Genomic DNA, 20692 nt, shown 5'->3' with positions numbered 1-20692 from the left:
ACACATTTGTCCTGTGCTGTGTAACTCTGAAATCAGCCCCTTTCCTCTATGTCTTAGATCCTCAAGTGTTATGTAATGTAACAGCCATACTGTACTAATAAGAGCAGAAAATATATGGTCCTGTCTATTATTACTGTATTAGGACTATTAGGATGTGGTCAAAATACCCTTATTTCTAGTCCTTGCAATTACAAGCAGTTACGTACAAGATAGGTTCTGTAGGTTTGTTCTTAAGTTGAATTTGTATGTAAGTCGGAACTGTATATTTCATAATTGTAACCCAAGACAAATGTTTTTTGGCCTCTATGACAATTGGATTTTTAAAAATGTTGGGTTGTCATCAGAGCCAGGATTAACAATAAATCTGAATTGCAGACACCTGTGATAACTGTTATAGCTGTTTATTGTAGCCTAGGACTAAAGTACAGTAAATTACCAACACCCAGAGGTCCGTTGGTAACTAGAACTCGTCTGTAAGTCGGGTGTTCTTAAGTAAGGGACCGCCTGTACTAAAAAAAAAACCAGCCCAAACTTACTTGGTTCCCAGGAACAAGATCTGTAGCCATATCCACGAAAGAGCAAGTAGCACAATCATTGTAGGGAAGGAAAATCCAAACCATGAAGCAAAATTTACTACATTGTTGTTGTCAGGGAACAATCTGCACAAAAGGAAGAGATTACAGACAGTTCATTATTCATTAATTATATTAGGTCATCTTGGTGATATAAGCCATTGGGGTCTCTTTCATTGTATGGTGCTCTTGTGATCTGCACTGTTTATAAAAGGGAACCTGTCACCAGGAATGTCATTCTTAGCTGGTGACAGGTTCCAATAGCCCATGCTAAGCTGATATTAAAAATACCTTTGTCAGCATTCTGAATACTGCCACCAGTTTATAAAACTTTATTTGACAAACCTGGCTCTCTGAAAGCAGAATGTGAGGAGTCTTTGGGAGTAGCTTCGGCCTGTGTGTGCCTGTGTCTCAGTCTCCTCATATATTCTTCCCCTCTGCCTGCTCAATGCACATGAGAGGAAGTGGGGAGGGAGCTGGATGAGTGTGGAGGAGGCTGCTGCAGCTGGTGTCACTGTACAGCCTGCTTGAAAGTTCATGTGGCCATTGAGGCCAGTGATTTAGTCATGGGAAATCCATCCCTTCTAAGTCAGCTGGATCATTAGGCTCCACTCACTAAGAAGAGCCGGCTCTTCTGGCTTCTTAAATACATAAAAGTTATCCTCAGTCCAGCCAGTCACCCCATGCCACATCACTTTAAATCTGATTTTATCAGGTTAAAGGGGGTATGGTAAACCGATTGAGAGCTGGATTTAGTGAGCCGACTCACGTCCTTCACGTGAAAGAGCCGGCTAACGAACGCCATATCACTACTGTGATTGGCTCCAGTGATCAACTGTATGTATTGGATGCCATCTCTGCATAACCAGTGAGGTTCTTCTATATCTTTATTTGGTATAAGGTCCCCTGCTGATGGCTGACCATTCCTCTAATTCTTTAAATGTATATAGAATGTATTATGTAGAAGGTTGGTACAGTAAATACACCTTTCAGTGTAGCCTAAGAGACTAAGAAAGTAGCTTAAAGTACTTTTTGCTGTGCTGTGGACCACCTAGAGTTTGTAAAAGCCAATTCCATAGTCTGTAAGCTCAGGGCCCTCACTCCTATTGTTCCATATGAATGTTTGTACTCTGTAATGTAATATTATATTTGTATATGTCCCCTATGATTTGTAAAGCTGGAATGTGTTAGATATCATCCCATGAAGAGAACTCCGAAGGTTTGTGTGAGCTTTTTTTCCAGCATGTGTTCACAGAACTCCAGTATCACAGCATGCACACAGTGTACAGGACACATGAAGATCTCAATATTCTTTTCATCATTGAACATGGGCTAAATAATACCTAACCATACATTCAGCTGTCCGATTCTATTAGTATGTTACATCAATAATATACTATAAAAAAAATCAAACATTTGTTTCGATTCATAAATAATGACAGCATCTTTATGACATGCTTTTCAGTTCTGATTGAGAAAATACAAGTACCTACTCGTCCATCTGTCCTTTCATGACAAGGTTGGGTGTGGTGCCCGTCAGCGTTGCAATGCCACCAATGCTGGCAGAATAGCATACACAGAGACTCATTCCTTTACACAGTTTGAGGTGCTTCTGTAGCCTCTGAGCTTGCTTCTCCTTCATTTGATTTTCCTCTTTTAGATCAATTTCAACTAATGTAGCACCTAAAATTCAAAGTTTAATTCACAAACGTCATTTTTGTATTAATAAAGGGAGATTTAGCACAGAAGGCCTTTCCACAACTTCTATCACAGATCCAGGGTGAAGATACAGAAGTGTCCAGAGGTGGGAGCTTATCCTGTCTGACTATAGTTTTCCGAAATAATTTAAGATCACTTCAGCCTTACAAGAACAGAAAACGGGAATGAATATATGAAGGGGATGCACTATAATCGGGTCTGTCGTGTATCCATTATTTTGTCTTTGGCCCAGATTTATCAAAAATAGTGCAAACTACACTTAGTGCAGGTTGCTTCACAAATGTGCAGAGTGCGCCAGATTATTGAGGTGGTACACAGTCTTCAATTATCTGCCGCGCTCCGGAAGCGTGACCCAACTTTTTTAGGAGCACTTTTAATATACAGTGTGCGACATTATGTTGAGTCTCTGTATAAAATGTCTCGCAGACTGGGGCTAAGGAGTAACGGCCCTTTAGGTGCAGGTTTTTTCTGTCTTGTTGACACACTGCAGCAGCCATACAAAATTGGCGCAGACACTTCTTAAATATATGTGCAAGCTCGAAAGAAGTTCTATTCAGTGCAAAGTCAGACAAAAAAATTGGCGCAGCCAAAGTAATAGTCCTGGGCCATAATTTTCTCTTTTGCACTATTATTGGGACACTACCACTCCAACTTTTGATTGAGTTTCTATTGTAGAATGTTATCAGTGGGCAGATTACTATTGTACCATGATTTTTTCATAATGAACATTTGTTTTCAGAGCAATAAAAACCAATATATGGCATGTTGGGTCCAAGCGTTTTGAAGGGATACAAGGATAGGCAGGGCTTCATAGTCTAGTTGATACAGGGTCAGGTTCTAGTCAGGATTGCAGCTGATTAGAGCTTTGGATCTGAAGTTAGGCTTCCAGGGATATACAGAGGGACACTATCCATAAGGCATGTTGAGCCTCTTGCCTCAGGCAGCACCAACTGAAGAAAGGTGGGGGCAGCATCAGGGGCACAGTCACATGCTACAAAGCAGGACCTGAACAATTAAAATAGTATCTCTTCACACCTGATGTCAGCATGAGTGTGAAACTGCATGGAGAACTCACATACTATAAAAATAACATGACATATTACTATTGGATTGGAAGGAGGGGAGCACCGTTTCATAGTTCCCCTCAGGCAGCAGAGAGTTTAGGTTCTTCCCTGGGGATTTATAGTGATTGTGGAGAAAAAATAGATAAATCAGCAGACTGCTACCCTTATTGCTCACAATTGCTTGTAATTTTTTGTCACTTAAATTTTTTTGGGTATCCTTCCACAGTCCTGAACAAAGCTTACAAATATTTAGGAGGATTTACATGATGTAGGGCTTACCCCAACTAGTAAGATCGGTTCTGTTCTCATCTTGGATACTGTGATATGACTTTCGATTTCCACTTTTAAATGTTTTTATTAAAACTTAAGTTTTAATAGTTTTGTTTTTGAATTGGAATTTAGATTGCCAAGAATTAAAAACAAATATATATAATATTTATATATATATATATAAATATATATACACATATATACACACACAGGTAGTCCCTGGGCTACGTACAAAATTATTCCAGTAGGTTTGTTCTTAAGTTGAAATTGTATGTAAGTCGGAACTGTTTATTTTATAATTGTTACCCAAGCCAAAATTGTTTTGGTCTCTGTGACAATTAAAGGCAACCTGTCACCAGTGACCTCATTTTCCCTAAAGACAGGTTGCAGAAGCTTATTACACCTGCAGTGCAACAATGCCTCTCTGCCTTTTCTAAGCATTTGCATTACAGTATGATTGTGTGTTATAACTAACCTTACACCCTGACAAAATCCTAGGGTAGTCACAGGGGTTGGGCTTTGGTTTGGATGCATTTCAAAAAACAACATGTGACTTGTCTGTGCTGCTCACTCCTCAGCCCCCACCTTTGTGCTCATGTACAGCTCCTCCTTCTGCTCTGCAAACTGTCTTTAGTGAAAATAAGGTTCCTGGTGACAGGTTCCCTTTAAATTTTACAAATGTTGGTTGTTGTAAGAACCAGCATTAACAAAAAATCTTAATTGCAGACACCTTTGATAACTGTTACAGCTGATCATTGTAGCCTAGGGCTAAAGTATACAAAATTACCAAAATCCAAAGGTCTGTTTTCAACTAGAGGTCGTCTGTAATAATTAATAATAATTTCTTTATTTACATAACACAGTCTGTATGTCGGGTGTTCTGAAGTAGAGGAACGACCACTTGTAAATATATATATATATATATATATATATACAGGCAGTCCTCGGGTTACATACAAGATAGGTTCTGGAGGTTTGTTCTTAAGTTGAATTTGTATGTAAGTCGGAACTGTATATTTTATCATTGTAATCCCAGACAGAACTTTTTTGGTCTCTGTGACAATTGGATTTTAAAAATGTTGGGTTGTCATAAGAACCAGGGTTAACACTAAAGCTTCATTACAGACACCTCTGATAACTGTTATAGCTGATTATTGTAGCCTAGGACTAAAGTAGAATAAATTACCAATATCCAGAGGTCCGTTTGTAACTAGGGGTTGTATGTAAGTCGAGTGTTCTTAAGTAGGGGACCGCCTGTATATATATATATATATATATATATATATATATATATATATATATATATAGTGAAGAGGCAGCACTCCAGGATGTGTTGAAAGGGGTAAAACCTTTATTCCATCAGAAGCAACGTTTCGGTGTAAATCTACACCTTTCTCAAGTATGCAGGTGTAGATTTACACCGAAACATTGCTTTTGATGGAATAAAGGTTTTACCCCTTTCAACACATCGTGGAGTGCTGCCTCTTCACAATTTATATTCGGCAAGCGTGCCAAGGGATCATCGGCTACTGCACCCATTGCTAGCTGTGCTGCTCTGGACTTTCCATTTATATATATACTGTATATATATATATATACACACACACATGTTGGCACTGCAGAAAGTTACTGGTCTAAGCAGTCTTGTGCCATTTACTCAGGTGTCACCAATGAGACCAATGAGGCTTCATAGATCATGTATCCGCAGAGAACTGCTTGCTTACAGTGCAGACTATGACATTATTAGTGAAAGTCACTTGGAAGTCATGACTTTTGTAATGTAGAGTAGCACATTTGTTCTAAACTTACTTCTTTCCTGTTTTATGGTCTCTGCATCTGTCAATTGTTTTTCCTGCATTTCGAAGGCTTGATTTACGCTTCCGTTTGGCTCATTGGTAGGGGCTACTTTGATATCCACATTGACCTGGGCAACACTTCCATTCGGATGGTTGTCACTCTTTTCTGCCAGATCAACAGCGTGTTCATTTAATTTTTCCTCAGAGGTGTAAAGTTGATCCAGCACGGCCTGTGCTATTGGTATCATCATGGCTGTTGTAGCAGTATTACTGATCCACATGGACAAGAAAGCTGTTACAATCATAAACCCCAAAAGTAATCTAGAAAAAAAAAATTAGGAAACAATATGAAGCTTATTCACACCTGTTTTGCTGTAGAAAGCAGCTTTTGAACAAGAATAATAGAAATATTTTTTGTTAAATGGTTACACGCCTGACCTCTGTCTGTTTGTGGTACTGCAGAGCAACACTATTCACTTTGGTGGAGCAAAAAAAAAAATCTTAATAAGTATTTTCTATTGGAAAAGACATATCTTTTTCGAGGCATTGTACAGAATTTAAAAAAAAAAAAAAAAAGATGTGGATTTCCAACAATTTCACCATACCTGTTGTAAGCTGATGACTGGTCAGATACTGGAAGGGATGTACATCTTACCCAGATTGCTCAAATGGCTGAGATTAAGAAATCCAGATTGTTGTTTCTCAGCAAGCAATTATGTTTTCAGAGCATTGTTTATGTGCTATGCACTGGCCTGGATTTTTTAGGGAATGGCAGGTAGGCTAGAAGTGGGACTTGCCATTCCCATCCCCTTCTGTCCACACCTTGTGGTCACACCTAGGGAAACCATGGTGACTAGGATTGTGATTAGGGAAGCATAGGAAGTCTGATGTTAACGCAGACTATGCCAGAGCTTGGCTGGAAAGCTAGAGGGGTGTTTGATCAGTCTTGGACTGATTTTACTATCTGTTATTATAGATAAGGAGACCAATTTCTGTTTAGTTAGCGCCCAGACAGGAAGGTGTGTCTTTTATGTTTTGTCTCTGTACTGCATTGGAGTGAATAAAACTCAACATTTGGACTGTCTGGGAAAATATGCAAAGTTTTCCAGGATGGGATAAGGAGAATCACGCCTATTTTAGCTCCCTTGTAAGGCAGCTCCCTTGACATCAAGCATGACCTACAACAGGCCTTATGACATGATTAAAACCAAACCAGTATATCTATTCAAGAAGGAACAAGCTTTACTTAGAGTCTGTGTCACTGCCAACCACCCAGCAACCCCAGTTCCTGACACTGCCTATTGATTTGTGCTGTGTTGCAGCTTAGCACTTTAATAGAGCTAAGCTGCAGCATCACTAGACAAGTCTTAAAATGCTTTTGGAAGAAAGACGCCATGAAGCAACAACACTTTTAAAGAGCAGTTGGCTGCTTGATCTCTACTGAGATTTCTGTCCATAAAATGGCCACAGATGGAGGGTCATATGATCTTTAACTGGCGATTGTTCATGGACAAATCACATGACCCTCCATCTGCAGCCATTTCATGGACAGGAATGTCCATCTGATGAGGTAAAAGACAGGAGGTTTCACTCTCCTGAACTATTAATGTAAATTGGTAAATTACCTACAATCCTGCCCCCCACACTTATAAATATACACACATTACAAAAAACATGAGGTAAAGTGGCCAACACCTTTAAAGGTAAATTTTATAAGGCCATCTCCAAGCAGCTTGATGTTCCTGTGACTACAGTTGCACACATTTTTCAGAAACCTAAGATCTATGGGACTGTAGCAAACCTCCCTGGACATGGCTACAGGAGAAAAATCAAAGAAACTATTTATTTGGTAACAAAAGAGCCAAGAAAAACCTCTAAAAAAAATTAAAGATGAACTTCAAGCTCAAGAAACATCAGTGTCAGATTGCACAATCTGTCATTGTTTGAGCCAAAGTGGTCTTAATGAGAGATAACCAATTGCTGAAATCAAATCATTAAGAAGCAAGACTTTTGACAAGCCACAAAGCTTGTGGGAGAATGTTCTATGGACAGATGAGACTAAAATCTAACTTTTTGGCAAGACACATCAGCTCTGCACTCACAGATGGAAAAATGAAGCATATCTTGAAAAGGACATTGTCCCTATAGTGAAACATGTAGGAGGCTGTTATGTTCAAGGACTGCTTTGCTGCATCTGGCATAGGCTGTCTTGAATCTGTGGAGGGTACAAAGATATCTCAGGAAATATCAAGGGATTCTAGAGAGAAATGTGTCAGAAAGTTTGGTCTCAGTCACAGGTCATGCGTCTTGTAACAGGATAACGACCCAAATTACACAGCTTAAAACACCCAGGAATGTCTAAGAGGAAAACATTGGACTATTGTGAAGTGTCCTTCTAAGAGCCTGGACCTAATCCTATTGAGCACCTTTGGAAGCAGCTAAAACATACCATCCTTCAAACCCCAGACAACTGGAGAAGTTTGCTCATGAGGAGTGGCCCAAAATACCTGCTGTTTCATTGACCATTACAGATATTGTTTGATTGGAACGATTGCCTCAAAAGGTTCTGCAATAAAATATTAAGTTAAGGGAACCATCATTCCTGTTTAATGAGTTTTATATTTTAAAGACTTCTGTTAAGCATGGGTGAAAAGCTTAAAGTCTGCCTTTCGTTTGTTCATTTTCATAGAAGTTTAATTTATTTTTACTTTTGTCAGATTCGAGTTATTTCTGTGACCATTGTGGGTTTTGTATGTGTACGTGTATGTTCTGTAAGTACTTACATTGCATAAAACCCAAAGAATATAGCTAGGTGCCCTAGCTGCACAGACAAATTGTATAGGACATACACTCACAGAGCTGGTTTGACTCCAACAATCAGCAAGACCCTCAGTGCTATCCTCTTGTGCAAATTCCAGGTTTCAACAGAGATTGCCACTAGTATCCCTCCGATAAATAACATGTTAGTGTCCTTTAGATATTGACTGCAGGTCTGAAATAAAAAGTACATAGGGCAATTTTTATACATAGATTGCAGCAGAAGTCTTCTTTTTCATTATGACAATCTTTACCCATCTATGGCAAAGCGGGGGCAAATTCAAGTTTGTTGTCAAGGGTCCCATAAAAATATTGATAAATACTATAAAATAATGTCAGTGCCGACGTGTCTTTTTTTTTACCTTTAAGCCTGTTTCACATGGCAGTAATCTGCATCAGTATTTGTAAGCCAAAACCAGAAATGGATTCTACAGATTTAATGTATAATGGAAAAGATTTATAAACTGTCTGTATTGAGAATCCAATTCTGATCTTGGCTTTCAAATACCTATACAATGGGGGGAATTCATGATTGCTTCTGCACACGAAAATGAAATTTTGCACCATTCTTCTGACACATTTATGAAGGCTTTTAGACCATTTTTCGTCTTAAAAAGGGGTTGTGGCCTCATAAATGGGGGTGTGGTTTTAGAGAAAGGGGGTGTGGTCGTAAAGAAATTAACCTATGCGTCAAAAAGAAAATTCAAGGAGATGTGGCGCACAGTTTAGGCTAGATAAAAGGAGGTCTAAAAGTAGAACTCGACAATCCGGCTTTCTTATCACAATAATTAATCTGGTGCAGCACAAGACAAGTGGCGATCCGCTCTGTATTGTCGGAGCCTGAGACACATAAATGAATCTCAGTCAATATATTCATCAAAATGCTGCTGTGTAAAACTAGCCTTAGGCTACATTCACACACATGTATGGGGGATGTATATACGGCCGACATATATACGGCCGATATACGTCCCCCATACACTTCTGTGGGCTCACAGCCCTGTACGGGAGCGGTACGGTGAAGCACACGTGCGGCACCGTACCACTCCGTAGCCCGGGAAAAGATAGGACATGTCCTATCTTTCCCCGTGATACGGCGCCGTGCGCTGTATCTTCCTATGGAAAGGGGCGGGGTGAGCTGCGCTCATCCCCTGCTCCTCTCCGCTGCGCCGATGTATGCCCACCGTACTACGGTACGGCAGGCATACATCGTGTGAATGTAGCCTTATTCTTGACTCAACTAATCCCTAGGTGGGTGGTGCAAAAATAAGCAGATTTAACTTTGTGATATCTTGTTTGGAGATGTGCATTTATATGTTTGTGTGTGACCTTCCAATGGTTGGGGTAAGCCACACAAGTAAACTTTGCCTTGGCCACAACAGTATATGACCAACTCCATCTCTTTAAGGGGTTCTCATTAATACTGGCACCAGTCTTAAAAATCCCTCTGCCGGCGCTCATATTCATTAAAAGACTCGGGCTCTTAGTGAATATGGGCGTAAACTCTACCAGTTCCGACTGTCAGAGTTCTTTGTTTTAGTCTCCGCCTGAATAGTAAATGTGACAGGCCACTTGTTCATGGCACACCCCTTGCCCACCCCGGAATGCCCTTTACCCACCCATGCACGCCCATAGTAGTATGTGCGTCTGAGAATGCTGAGTGCAAAAATTGGTGCGGATGGGGAGATTCAAGTGGTTTCTCCACCATAAAACTTGCAGAGAAGCCATAACGAATCCCCCCCTTTGCCTCTTTAAATAGGTGTCTCTCCCAGATTCAGGTGCTGTTGTTGTTTTTGGTGTTACTTTTCTGTTTGCTTATTAGACTCTCCACTGTCCCACTCTCCCCTGGCTGCACTAGCCCAGAGCGGGCCACCTGATAGTAGGAGGCCTAGTTGGTATATATGATACAGCACTGACTGATGACTTGGAATAGGGCCCCTTAAAAATATACATATTGCATTGTAAATGTTATCTTACCGCTGTTGAATCCATTATACCCATCATTGGAAAGAGCACCACTGGGAAAAGGGCGGTGACAGCAAGTGGGAGAGCCTCCGTGCACCAGAAGAGCGCCATTATAATGATCACATAGCCACAGCTTGCCTCCTGCACAAACAATTAAAGAAACATAATTCTGGTTTAAGCTTAACAATAAATGCATCATTTTATCTTCCACCCTCATTTCAGGGTAGTCAAGTAATCTTAACACTGTATCATCAGCAATATATCAATTAGTGACAAAAGGACAATAACTTGGCATATTGTCATCACAGACCAGACAATACACTTAGAAAGTGTGACATGCGCTAAAAGACTGTAATATATTAGTGTAATATATTCACCCTAAAACACCCTAGCTGCCAAAGAGAGCAATTCATGCAGAGTAGAATATAAAGTATAGTAACACCCCTATAATCCCTTGTAAGCGGTCTAGTTTTCTATAAACAAGCGTCTATAAGTTCAAATGAACAAAAGTAACACCGCCATATTACATAAAGATCAAATCAGCGACAAGACACCAAGGGCACTCATAGACACTCAATTTCTTCCACACCCAGCAGCCAAAGCAAAACTAGTGAGACCTATGAGCGGGGAAAAGACACCAACATCTTGTGGACCCCACAGTCTTGCTTACTGCACTGTATGTTTAGGTGACACTGAAAAGCATATTGTACCTCTGTAATATAGATGTAAAACCACTAAGCTTCTGAAGAAGAAAATGTGAGTGATACCTGACCCTTTCTTCTTGTGTTTCTGAAATCTTAATATACAGTGGGTACAGAAAGTATTCAAACCCCTTGACATTTTTTTTTGCTCATTAATGTACACTATGCATCCCATCTTGACGGGAAAAAAAACTGAAATGTAGATATTTTTGCTAATTTATTAAAAAAGAAAAACCGAAATATCAAATGGTCCTATTCAGACCATTGACATTTGCTGTGACACTGATATTTAACATTCATGCTGTCCATTTCCTTCTGATCCTCCTTGAGGTAATTGGAGTCTAGCTGTGTTTAATTAAACTGATTGAACTTGATAAAGAAAGGCACACACCTGTCTATACAAGACCTCACAGCTTACAGTGCATGTCAGAGCACTTGAGAATCATGAAGTCTAAGGAACAGGCCAAGGAGCTCAGAGATCACATTGGCCTTCATAATCCTTAAATGGAAGAAGTTAAGGATGACCTGGGCATCCAGCCAAATTAAGCAATTGTGGGAGAAGAGCCTTGGGTAAAGAAGAACCCCAAGATCACTGTGGCTGAGCTCCAAAGATGCAGTAGGGAGATGGGAGAAAGTTCCACAAAGTCAACTATCACTGCAGCCTCCACTAGTCAGGCTTTATGACAGAGTGTGCCGAAGGAAGCCTCTCCTCAGTGCAAGCTGTATGAAATACATACAGTTTGCAAAAACACACATGAAGGACTCCCAGCTTATAAGAAATAAGATTTTCTGTCCTGAAGAGATGAGGATGGAACTTTTTAGTATTTTAATTGGTATGTGTGGAGAAAATCTGGCACTGCTCATCATCTGCCAAATACAATCCTAACAGTGACACATGGTGGTGGCAGCATAATAATAAATATGGAGACAAGGACATGACCACTGGTTGCAGTTGAAGGAAAGATTAATGCGGCCAATTACAAAGATATCCTGCCCTAACTTATAAGGCACTTCAGCTTCTGCAAAATTCTATCTTGAGAGATCAGAGGAATTAGAAGTTCCTGGTAAAATCAGGTTATAGTTGCTGTCCATATGCAAGTCAAGGAAAAGGATGAATAGATGCCCTCTCAACATCAGGCAGAAACTGCTGCAGTACCTCCAATTATCCAACAGTCTCATTTTCCCTGGGAGCACAAGGTGAGGATGCTGCTCCCGGATTGTTTCTCGGGTGACCGTAATTTGAAACATTTGGGTCATGTCTTTTGTATTTTTAGGTGAGTCCCCTCTCAAGCCTAAATAGTGGGAGTGGTGATCTCACTTTTGCAGGGAAATTCCTAAAACATGGACCCTGAAAATCCAGGGACTAGTGGTAGTTGGGGAAAACAGGCAATCTGATATCTTTAATTTCAAACAGTTTATTTGTGTTTCGGGTGTAAATATGTTTCTGGACAAGCCCTGATAGATTCCAAGACTGCCACGGTTGTAGTGGATTTAGTGGAACTGGGTCCTTCTTTCCTGGTTACCAGAGTGGATTTTACTCATTGAGGGAGGGGGTTTTCCAAAACGGTATACATGCAGGTTGGCTCAATTGTTCAATGTGTATAAAAAAATATGTCCTCTGACACTATTTTGGGCCTTCCTTAGTTAAGAATTCATAATGCAGGCTTTAATTGGAGTACAGTGGAGTTTTTCCCTAATGAGTGCCTAATTGTTTGTCTCATTGCTTTGCCCAAGATAGACGACCATAAGATGCTAATAAAAAACATTTTTATGTCCCTGATTATGTTTTTGGGGGAGTGGGTGTGATTGTCTGCTAAGAACCTGTGCCTCAGGTGGTTACCTGTGAAATTTGCTCCAGGTTACATTAGTCTGTATCCTATAATTGGCATCATTAAACCTGATTTGTTCAGATTACAGCTGCCTAGCAAGTCCCTTTAAAAGAAGTATTTTGTCTTGTCTTACCTTTGTTAGATCCAACAGCTCCAATTGTAGTCCAGGCAGAGCTGGAATTTAAGATGAACAAAATTCTGGATTCACGTTGTGACTCCAACCAGTATCTTGCTCATTGGAAGGGCTGTGGTCCTAAGGACTGGACATGGGTCTCTGACAAGGAACTCTATGCTCCCATCTCCTCGAATGTACCATATCTAGAATTCTTCCAAGCCTGGTGGAATCAATTAAGGTTTGGTGGCCCCTCATAAAAGGGGTGGTACCATAAATAGCATTAAGACAGACAACTGTCTTAATTGATTCCCTCCCCACCCTTCTATTTCCTGATGACTTTGTTCTGGGCTGCAGACAGTTAAATGTTTTGGACAGAGGCTTCCTCCAATCACTCTGGTATCTCATAATAGGCTTGTCTTCCCGTTTCTCAGTGCTTGCTATAAGTTGTTATTGTTTTTGGAGCAAGCTATCATTTTCTGGACTTCTGTATTTTGGATTCTTTGTCGTTTTGACTCTTCATTCTGTACCGCGTAGTCACCTTAGTTTTACCAGTATTTGTATGACTACTATTTTGTATTTATTTTGTCCTGTTTTTGTCTTGTGTTTTCACTTTGGTGCAGGGAGAAAATATTGACCGCTTAGGCTCACTGTCCATGTCTGTCCTAACTTTCCATCATTGTCCAGTCCCATACAGCAGCATTGCAAGTATAGTATTAAATAAGTAGGTGGTCTTCTAGACTTTTTGCACAAATCATCCCCCACACCTTTTCTGAAGAGGTCAGAGAAAGGTGGCACCTAAGGTAAACTTGCATAAGCACTTTGCATAAGAACATTGTGTTCCAAAAGTGAGAGGGAAATGAAGTTCATAATATAAAGAGCAACCTTGAATTTGCAAAGAGGCTGTATAGTGTACAAAGTCCAAAGAGCTTATCTTTTACATAGATACTGGTCAATCTGATTAGTAATAATCACTAAATGTTTGTTTACTGCCTCAGATACATTGCATTATACAAGGGGCTGTACTACGTTTCCAACCTATTTAACAACTTAAGTCATAAGTATATAATTGGTGGGGTCTCACTGCTAGGGCAGCATCACTATACAGAGGAATGGGCTTGTCTGACTTCCAATCTTCTGGCAGCTTGGCTTAGAACACATGTTATGGGTTTCCATAAAGGGGATGATCACAGCATTTTTTGTGTCAAATATTTGCATGCTGCTGTGCCCCATTGAAGGAGGCTTATCTACATGTCAACATGAGGATAAAGGAGGGGTCAGATTATGAGGTGGGCTGCAGACTCAAAATCCAATTTCAAAAAGTAATAACAAATAATTTAGTTTTAAGGAAAATTTCTTATGATCCAACCCCCAATATTTTCCAGATTTGTTTCCCAATTGTGGATGATGTTACTCTTCACTCTGGTAACAGTATATTTAAAAGGGGAAATCATAATCTATGGTCTAGACAAAAAAAGAAATATTATTATGTGTTGTTTCTAAAGCACTTGTTCTGTATAGCATGTAGATAATACTTGCATTCATATATAAATATATATTTGGGTATAATTGATATCTGAAATTCTTACTTCATTATCCATGGTACTATGATATATATATGATATAACTGTATGCTTAATGGGCAATTATCCATACAAAAAGAGCATCATCATCATTGGGTTGTACTACAGCATTATTGACACTAAAATTTCATAAATGTAATTTCAAATAATTTTATTGTATGGTAGAGTGTTGTGATGAATTTTTCTAATATACTTCCTTAATAAATTCTGCTTAGTTTGTAAAGAAACAAGCAGCATAGTGCCCCTTACAACAGTATGACTTCTCCGGTGCCAAGGCAGATCCCTCTTCCAAGAAGGACTCTTTCTCCTTTCCTATTTGTTTACACAGCTCTGTGCAGTGATTGTTAACCCTTTCTGCTTTCTTCCTCACTGTAGAATAATATCAGCATTATTTTGAAATATCAAGATGAACATTAAAGAGTAAATACTCACTGCTTAGAACTATGTAAACAAACACAAAGAGATTAGATGTAAACTCATAGTTGGCCTCCTCTCTGCATTGCGTTACTTCAGCGCAATGAGGTGAGGAGTGGAGAACGAAGAAGAGGTAATAAACCATATCTTCCTTCTCCCTAGGGTATCCAGAGTTAATCTAAATACCTTACAGAATATCAAATTTATAATTGGGACAATGTTCTAAAAGTAAAAGCACCCAAAAAATGTAACATTTTCAAAAGCATTTGAAAAAAACTCCTGTGAAAAACATTTCCACATGGGAAAAAGAATAACAGAAGCATGAAAAAAGTAATGTGGTTAACTAACATACAAAAAAATAACAAAAGAAGCACAGTGTAACAGTTGTAGAATCTAGTGACAGTGATATCGACCAATGTAGCCAAAGGAAGGCGTCCTCTGTCTGCACATGTGCTGTGCACACAGGTGAGTGTCTGTGGCTCATTTCCAGCCCGCACCATTCATTGGCCCCCTCTCTGCATATATACCAGTCTCTTACTTCCTGGCGTCATCCCTTGACAAAGACCTGCTGCGATTGAAACGCGCGTCGGGGTGCACGCCAGGTAATATCATGTCCTCCTCTTGGTCACACTAGCTACCACTCATTTTGCACTATTTGTACATTTTACATTTGTTTATGTATTTTAGGACATATTACCTGGCGTGCTTTTTTGTATCTTTTCTGAGATGCTTTTACTAAATAAAGATTTTCCCTTTTATGTTGTTGCATTGAAGCCTTGTCCTTTCCTCTTGTTTTTATTTATTTGGTATAATGTGGTTAACTAGTATAGTAATGCAAGCAATAAACAAGAAAGATTAGGCATTTATTTTTGCTAAAACATGAAGATGGAGATGAGGTGTTACAGGACTACACAGAAAAAAATAAAAACTGTAAAAAACTGATACCAAAAATACAGACAAAATGAAATATTTCAAAGGAAAGTAATTCCTAATTATTTTTCAAGTATATAAATGACAAGAAACTAAAAAATAGCGTGGGTTCTTTGAGGAATTAACTGGGGTTCATGGTGGAGGGAGAAGAGGAAAGGGCAAATCTATTAAATGTCGCCTTAATGATGAGGAATCTTTTATTAAATGTTGTCTGCTTTACCCAGTAAGAGTGTTACGATGCCTTAAAACCACTATAAATGATGAATCACTGTGCCTAGATGGCATATACCCTTGGGTATTGATGGGATGATATATTGTGATAGATAAAACATAATTTTAAATACTCAAAGATTCATTAAGGACTGTTTCTGTACTACATGACTGGCGCGTCGCAAACATGGTGCCAATATACAAAAAAGGGTCAAAAAGTGATCCTGGAAACTACAGACCTGTGAGTCTAACTTCTGTTGTGGGGAAAATATTTGAGGGGTTTGTTAGAGATGCTATCCTGGAGTATCTCACTGTACATAACCTTATAATACAGCATCAGTATCGGGTTTATGAGGGATTGTCCTGTCAGACTAATCTGATCGACATTTTTAGAAGGTAAGTTCTAGACTGGACATAGAGGAGGCATTTGAAGGTGTGACTTCTAGAAGGTGTGAATCTAGACTTCTCCAATGCATTTGATACTGTGCCGCATAAGAGGTTTGTACATAAAATGAGACTGCTGGGACTAGAGGAAAATCTGTGTATTTGGGTATTCCTAGGCTAATAAATGACCATCTGTGTCAGTGGTGGAGACACTAGAGGGCTCTTGTATTGAATCTTTAAAGGGGTTGGCCATTTTAATATAAAAATTAAGCATTGGTGGAGGGGCAGGATTATCAGCATTTTTGGAACTTACCTTTATTATGAATTCTCCAGTGTTGTTCTGTTCTTGATTGGCGATCCATCAGTCTTATCTCCATCTTCTTTCTTCCTCTCCTTGCTGTCTGCCTGGGCTGGCCCGCAGACGGGGGGAACACGTAAAGTTCCTACCAACCAGTGCGCGCTCCCGCCACATAGCCTGTGTTGTGAGTGTTCACAGCTGCATCTCCGCTCAATGAGTAGAGGCAAAGCTCTGAAGCACAGGGCATGCGCAGAACTAATTCACTAAGAAAATGGCGCCCAGCCAATCCCACCTACTCCGGACCCATGCAGAAAGCTGGCGGAAGAGATGGGGACAAGAAGAGGAAACCAAGTAAATTCACCTGATACAGGCCATTGGGGGTTGGGTACTGATTTTAAGAACAAATACCCATATTTCTTTTATTTTTAAGCCAAGGTGGCCAACCTCTTTAACTAGGGTCCTATGTTTTCCATACTTTATCATAGAGCATCATACTTGAGTCTCTCTAGCAACCTAAATATATCAGCTGGGCCATTTACAAACAATCATACAGACAGCAGAAAGCTGCTTGAGGGTGAGAGTGGGCCCATTTACCTACTAAGTCCATATGCATTGGCACATGTTGTATTAATGGCATGCCTGTGTCTAATCCATGTTACTGGCCGGCCAGATCAGGAGATGTTCTCTTAACACCACTGTGATGTGACTCGTGTAAAAGGAGGCCTTGAGGACTCCACCACTGACGTCAATATGTCCTAAAAGGGAATATGGTTATTGATTGAACACAAGCAAAGTTCTTCCCCAACAACAATATTGAGGTGCAACAATTAATGACCTTTTCCTTATTACCATTAAAATTTTGCAACCCAAAGTGATGTAGGTGGAGTCTACAGTATTGACCTCGTTGGAACGGTGAGTCAGTGGCAGCAGCTGTCACATAGTATCCCACTCATGACACATCATCCTGTTCTAATACATAACAAGTTGCAATGTGCTATACATATAAGCAGAAATAAATATCCCTTAACTTGTTGATGATGCCCCCAAGATATAATAATATTATCATAAGCAGAAATATAAAGGTAAGTCAATAATGTACACTATTTTTAAGATATTACACATTTTAGCAATTTTTTATAGCCTATACATTTCGGTGACTTTAAAAAACAGTCCATTTTACATCTGTGTTTGACCAGTGTCTGATTCATGTTTCTTCTATTTATTTATTTATTGAATGTGCAATAGAAAAAATAATTTTTTCACTTATTTTCCAATGTGAAAAATATGATGTCCATATGGAATGTCAATAGCTTTGTTTGGTTCCTTACAAGGAAGAATTAGGATAGAAATATCAGTCATGTGAAAAACCCCCAAGAAAAATTTTGATAGGGAATGTTTCCACATGCAAAAATGTATTATATATGTGATTTTAGAAAAGATTTGAAAAGGCATGAATAGCCAAATACTCCATCAGTAAGTAGATACGCTCTTTGGTTCTGTCCTCTGATGTATAGTATCATAGTAAGTAAGCTCAGAAGATCAGAGCCAAGGGGATACAACTGTCTGCGTACTGATGGATCTCCTTGGTACCAGTGATTAGTTGGGTCCAACTATGACATGTCAAACGTTTTAAGAAGTTAGTTACATTTTCATACAACTGAACATACTTGTCACTGCAGTGCGCGACATGTTTTACAACCATGTATGAAGCGCGTATAGACATCCTCAGGGCCATGAAAAAATGGCTATTTTTAAAGCCATGTTAAAAATGTTGAAATGTAAACTAACAAGCTGCAGTTTCAAAACCCAGAGCGAAAAGCCAAGACTAGGAGATGTTTTCCTTTTGAAACATCTAGGCCAGTGGTTCTTGACCTTGTTTGAGGTACCAAACCCACCAGTTTCATATGCACATTTGCCGAACCCTTCTTTAGTGATAAATCAAATATGTGTGTGTCTTGACCTCCGAAGCGGAGGCTCCACCGAACCCCTGAGACTGACTCACTGAAGCCCTAGGGTTTGATAGAACACCGGTTAAGAACCACTGATCTAGGCTTCTGATTCTTTTTTAGCAGGTCTTTATCTTTTCTGTATACAACACCACATGGTTTTGCTGAATAAAGTCTTTTAACTTGTTTTTTCATTACAGATGGTGGATTCATTTTTTATGTTGCTTTAGTTAACTCCAATTTGTCATTATGGAATCTCTTACATCAAGAGCGGCCTAACAGGTAAATTTTAATTAAAATTCCATATCACTAGGGTAACTCGGATCCACCAGATGAATTCATTCTGGCGGACCTCTACCCCTAGGAAATTGACCCTAGTACCCATCAAATTGGGTTGTCTTTTGCTGGACATCTGGAGCCCATGGCGGTGTTAGAGGACCATCTGCTGTGCTTGTGTTCCTGGCACGGGTCAATTTGAGCAGAAGTTTTCAGTGAAATCTCATCAACTTTGTTTCTATTTTACTTTGCAAATTTGATGCTCGGCAATCTCCATCTGTTCCATAGAGATGAATTGGTAGCACAACCGGATGCCCACATATCTTGGGGAACACCAAGAGTACATTGGACCCCCCTTCTCATGATCTATGGAGGTCTCATCACTGAGACCTCCACCGATCAGCAGGTTGGGCCCTATCCTGTGGATAGGACCTAACTTTTTTCGTAGGAAAATCCCTTTAAGGTTACAAACCTCCTGGATCACTCACTTTACTACACATCAGCTTTGTAAATATAGTAGAAACATTTAATTTCACAGTAGGGGCACATTCACATGGCCGTCTGCGGGGACGTACATGCGGCCGCAAATTTGTGGCCGCATGTACGTCCCCATAGACAGCAATAGCGGCGCAGCATGCTCTATCTTTTGGCGTGTGTGCGGCCGTGCGCCGCTATTCTCTATGGAGGGAGGAGAGGTCACCTCCTCCTCTCCAGCACACGGCGGTATGCCCGCACGGCGGGCATACCGTTGTGTGAATGTACCCTAAGTCCAACTGATCCTCATTCGTGTTTTTTTGCAAGTTGTATCAACCCTGAAAGCTGTTGAACTCTACATAACTGTGACCAGAGCAATAATGTTTACATAGAGAGTATATAAGGAAGTGTTCTGTGTAAATAAATACATTGGCTTTGTGTAGCCTTCACCCTTCACTTAGGGTTATCCGTCTTACAATTCCTAACAATTCTAACATTGTACTATATGATTTCATATTAGTTTTCTTTGAAGTCGCAGACTTACATTGCTTCCCAAATAAGGGGAGCTACTTCCCATTTTGCATTTTGCCTGTTGGTATAATATACAGATATGTAGCTTGTGGTGTGTGACCCTACACTCTGCTTATCCACGCTGCACCATGCACACAGTATTTGAGCATTGGTTGTGCGGTGTTATTTATGTAATGTAATTGGCAGTATTAGTATTGGCTCCTGTTATATCTGAATTATTCCAGTCGGATTATTTATGTAGCTAAACACCCAAAATACAGACGTCTTCTGTATGCAAAGTTATATAACGGAATCAGTTCTCATACACACATTATTTTTAAGAAAAAGTGTACTTACAGTAGTTGGCACCACCAGGGGCAATGGGAGAAGACATATTGGGAGAAGAAAGATGATAAAATACTTTCTGTTTGCCAGTATCCATTTCCAGGTGGATCCCATGATGCCAGATTTTAATTGCACTGAAGAGAACTGAAATCTCTGCCATGCACTTATATAAAGGGAGAGAAGATCCGAAGTAATTGTGGGTGTATATCATTAGCCGTGCAGTACACCTATCGCCAGTGAGGAAGGAGGTGACATCAGGAGGATGGTATTGTAATCAAGTCAATAACAGGTAACAAACCCACGTGAAAAGTTAACTATTTCTCAGTCATAAATGACTGTCAATAATTCTTAGGTAATCCAGGTGTTGTCCCCTGTCTGGATTATCTGCCCTGCATATCACTTAATGTCTACATATAGTCCACAGTAAGGAAATGCAAAGTGATCTAATGAAGTGTTGAATAGCTAAAAGTCAGTAAT

General features: G+C 39.7%; 1 protein-coding gene across 1 annotated transcript in view; it reads right to left on the bottom strand.

Moving 5' to 3' along the window:
- SLC13A2 (solute carrier family 13 member 2) overlaps positions 1 to 20384 on the bottom strand; it is a 29404-nt gene extending 9020 nt beyond the window's left edge. Inside the window, exons 1-6 of the mRNA XM_072138246.1 lie at positions 20228 to 20384; positions 10216 to 10344; positions 8277 to 8413; positions 5435 to 5742; positions 2066 to 2255; positions 537 to 659 (exon numbers count right to left, since the gene is read on the bottom strand). Coding sequence (XP_071994347.1) covers positions 537 to 659; positions 2066 to 2255; positions 5435 to 5742; positions 8277 to 8413; positions 10216 to 10344; positions 20228 to 20329 — 989 coding nt within the window. The 5' untranslated portion in view covers positions 20330 to 20384. The remainder of the gene's footprint in view (positions 1 to 536; positions 660 to 2065; positions 2256 to 5434; positions 5743 to 8276; positions 8414 to 10215; positions 10345 to 20227) is intronic.
- Positions 20385 to 20692: the final 308 nt, after the last annotated feature.

The sequence above is a fragment of the Engystomops pustulosus genome, chromosome 2 (assembly GCF_040894005.1).
Source record: "Engystomops pustulosus chromosome 2, aEngPut4.maternal, whole genome shotgun sequence".
Lineage (NCBI taxonomy): Eukaryota > Metazoa > Chordata > Amphibia > Anura > Leptodactylidae > Engystomops > Engystomops pustulosus.
The sequence above is the reverse complement of the archived record's forward strand: the minus strand, read 5'-3'. Positions and strand labels throughout refer to the sequence as shown.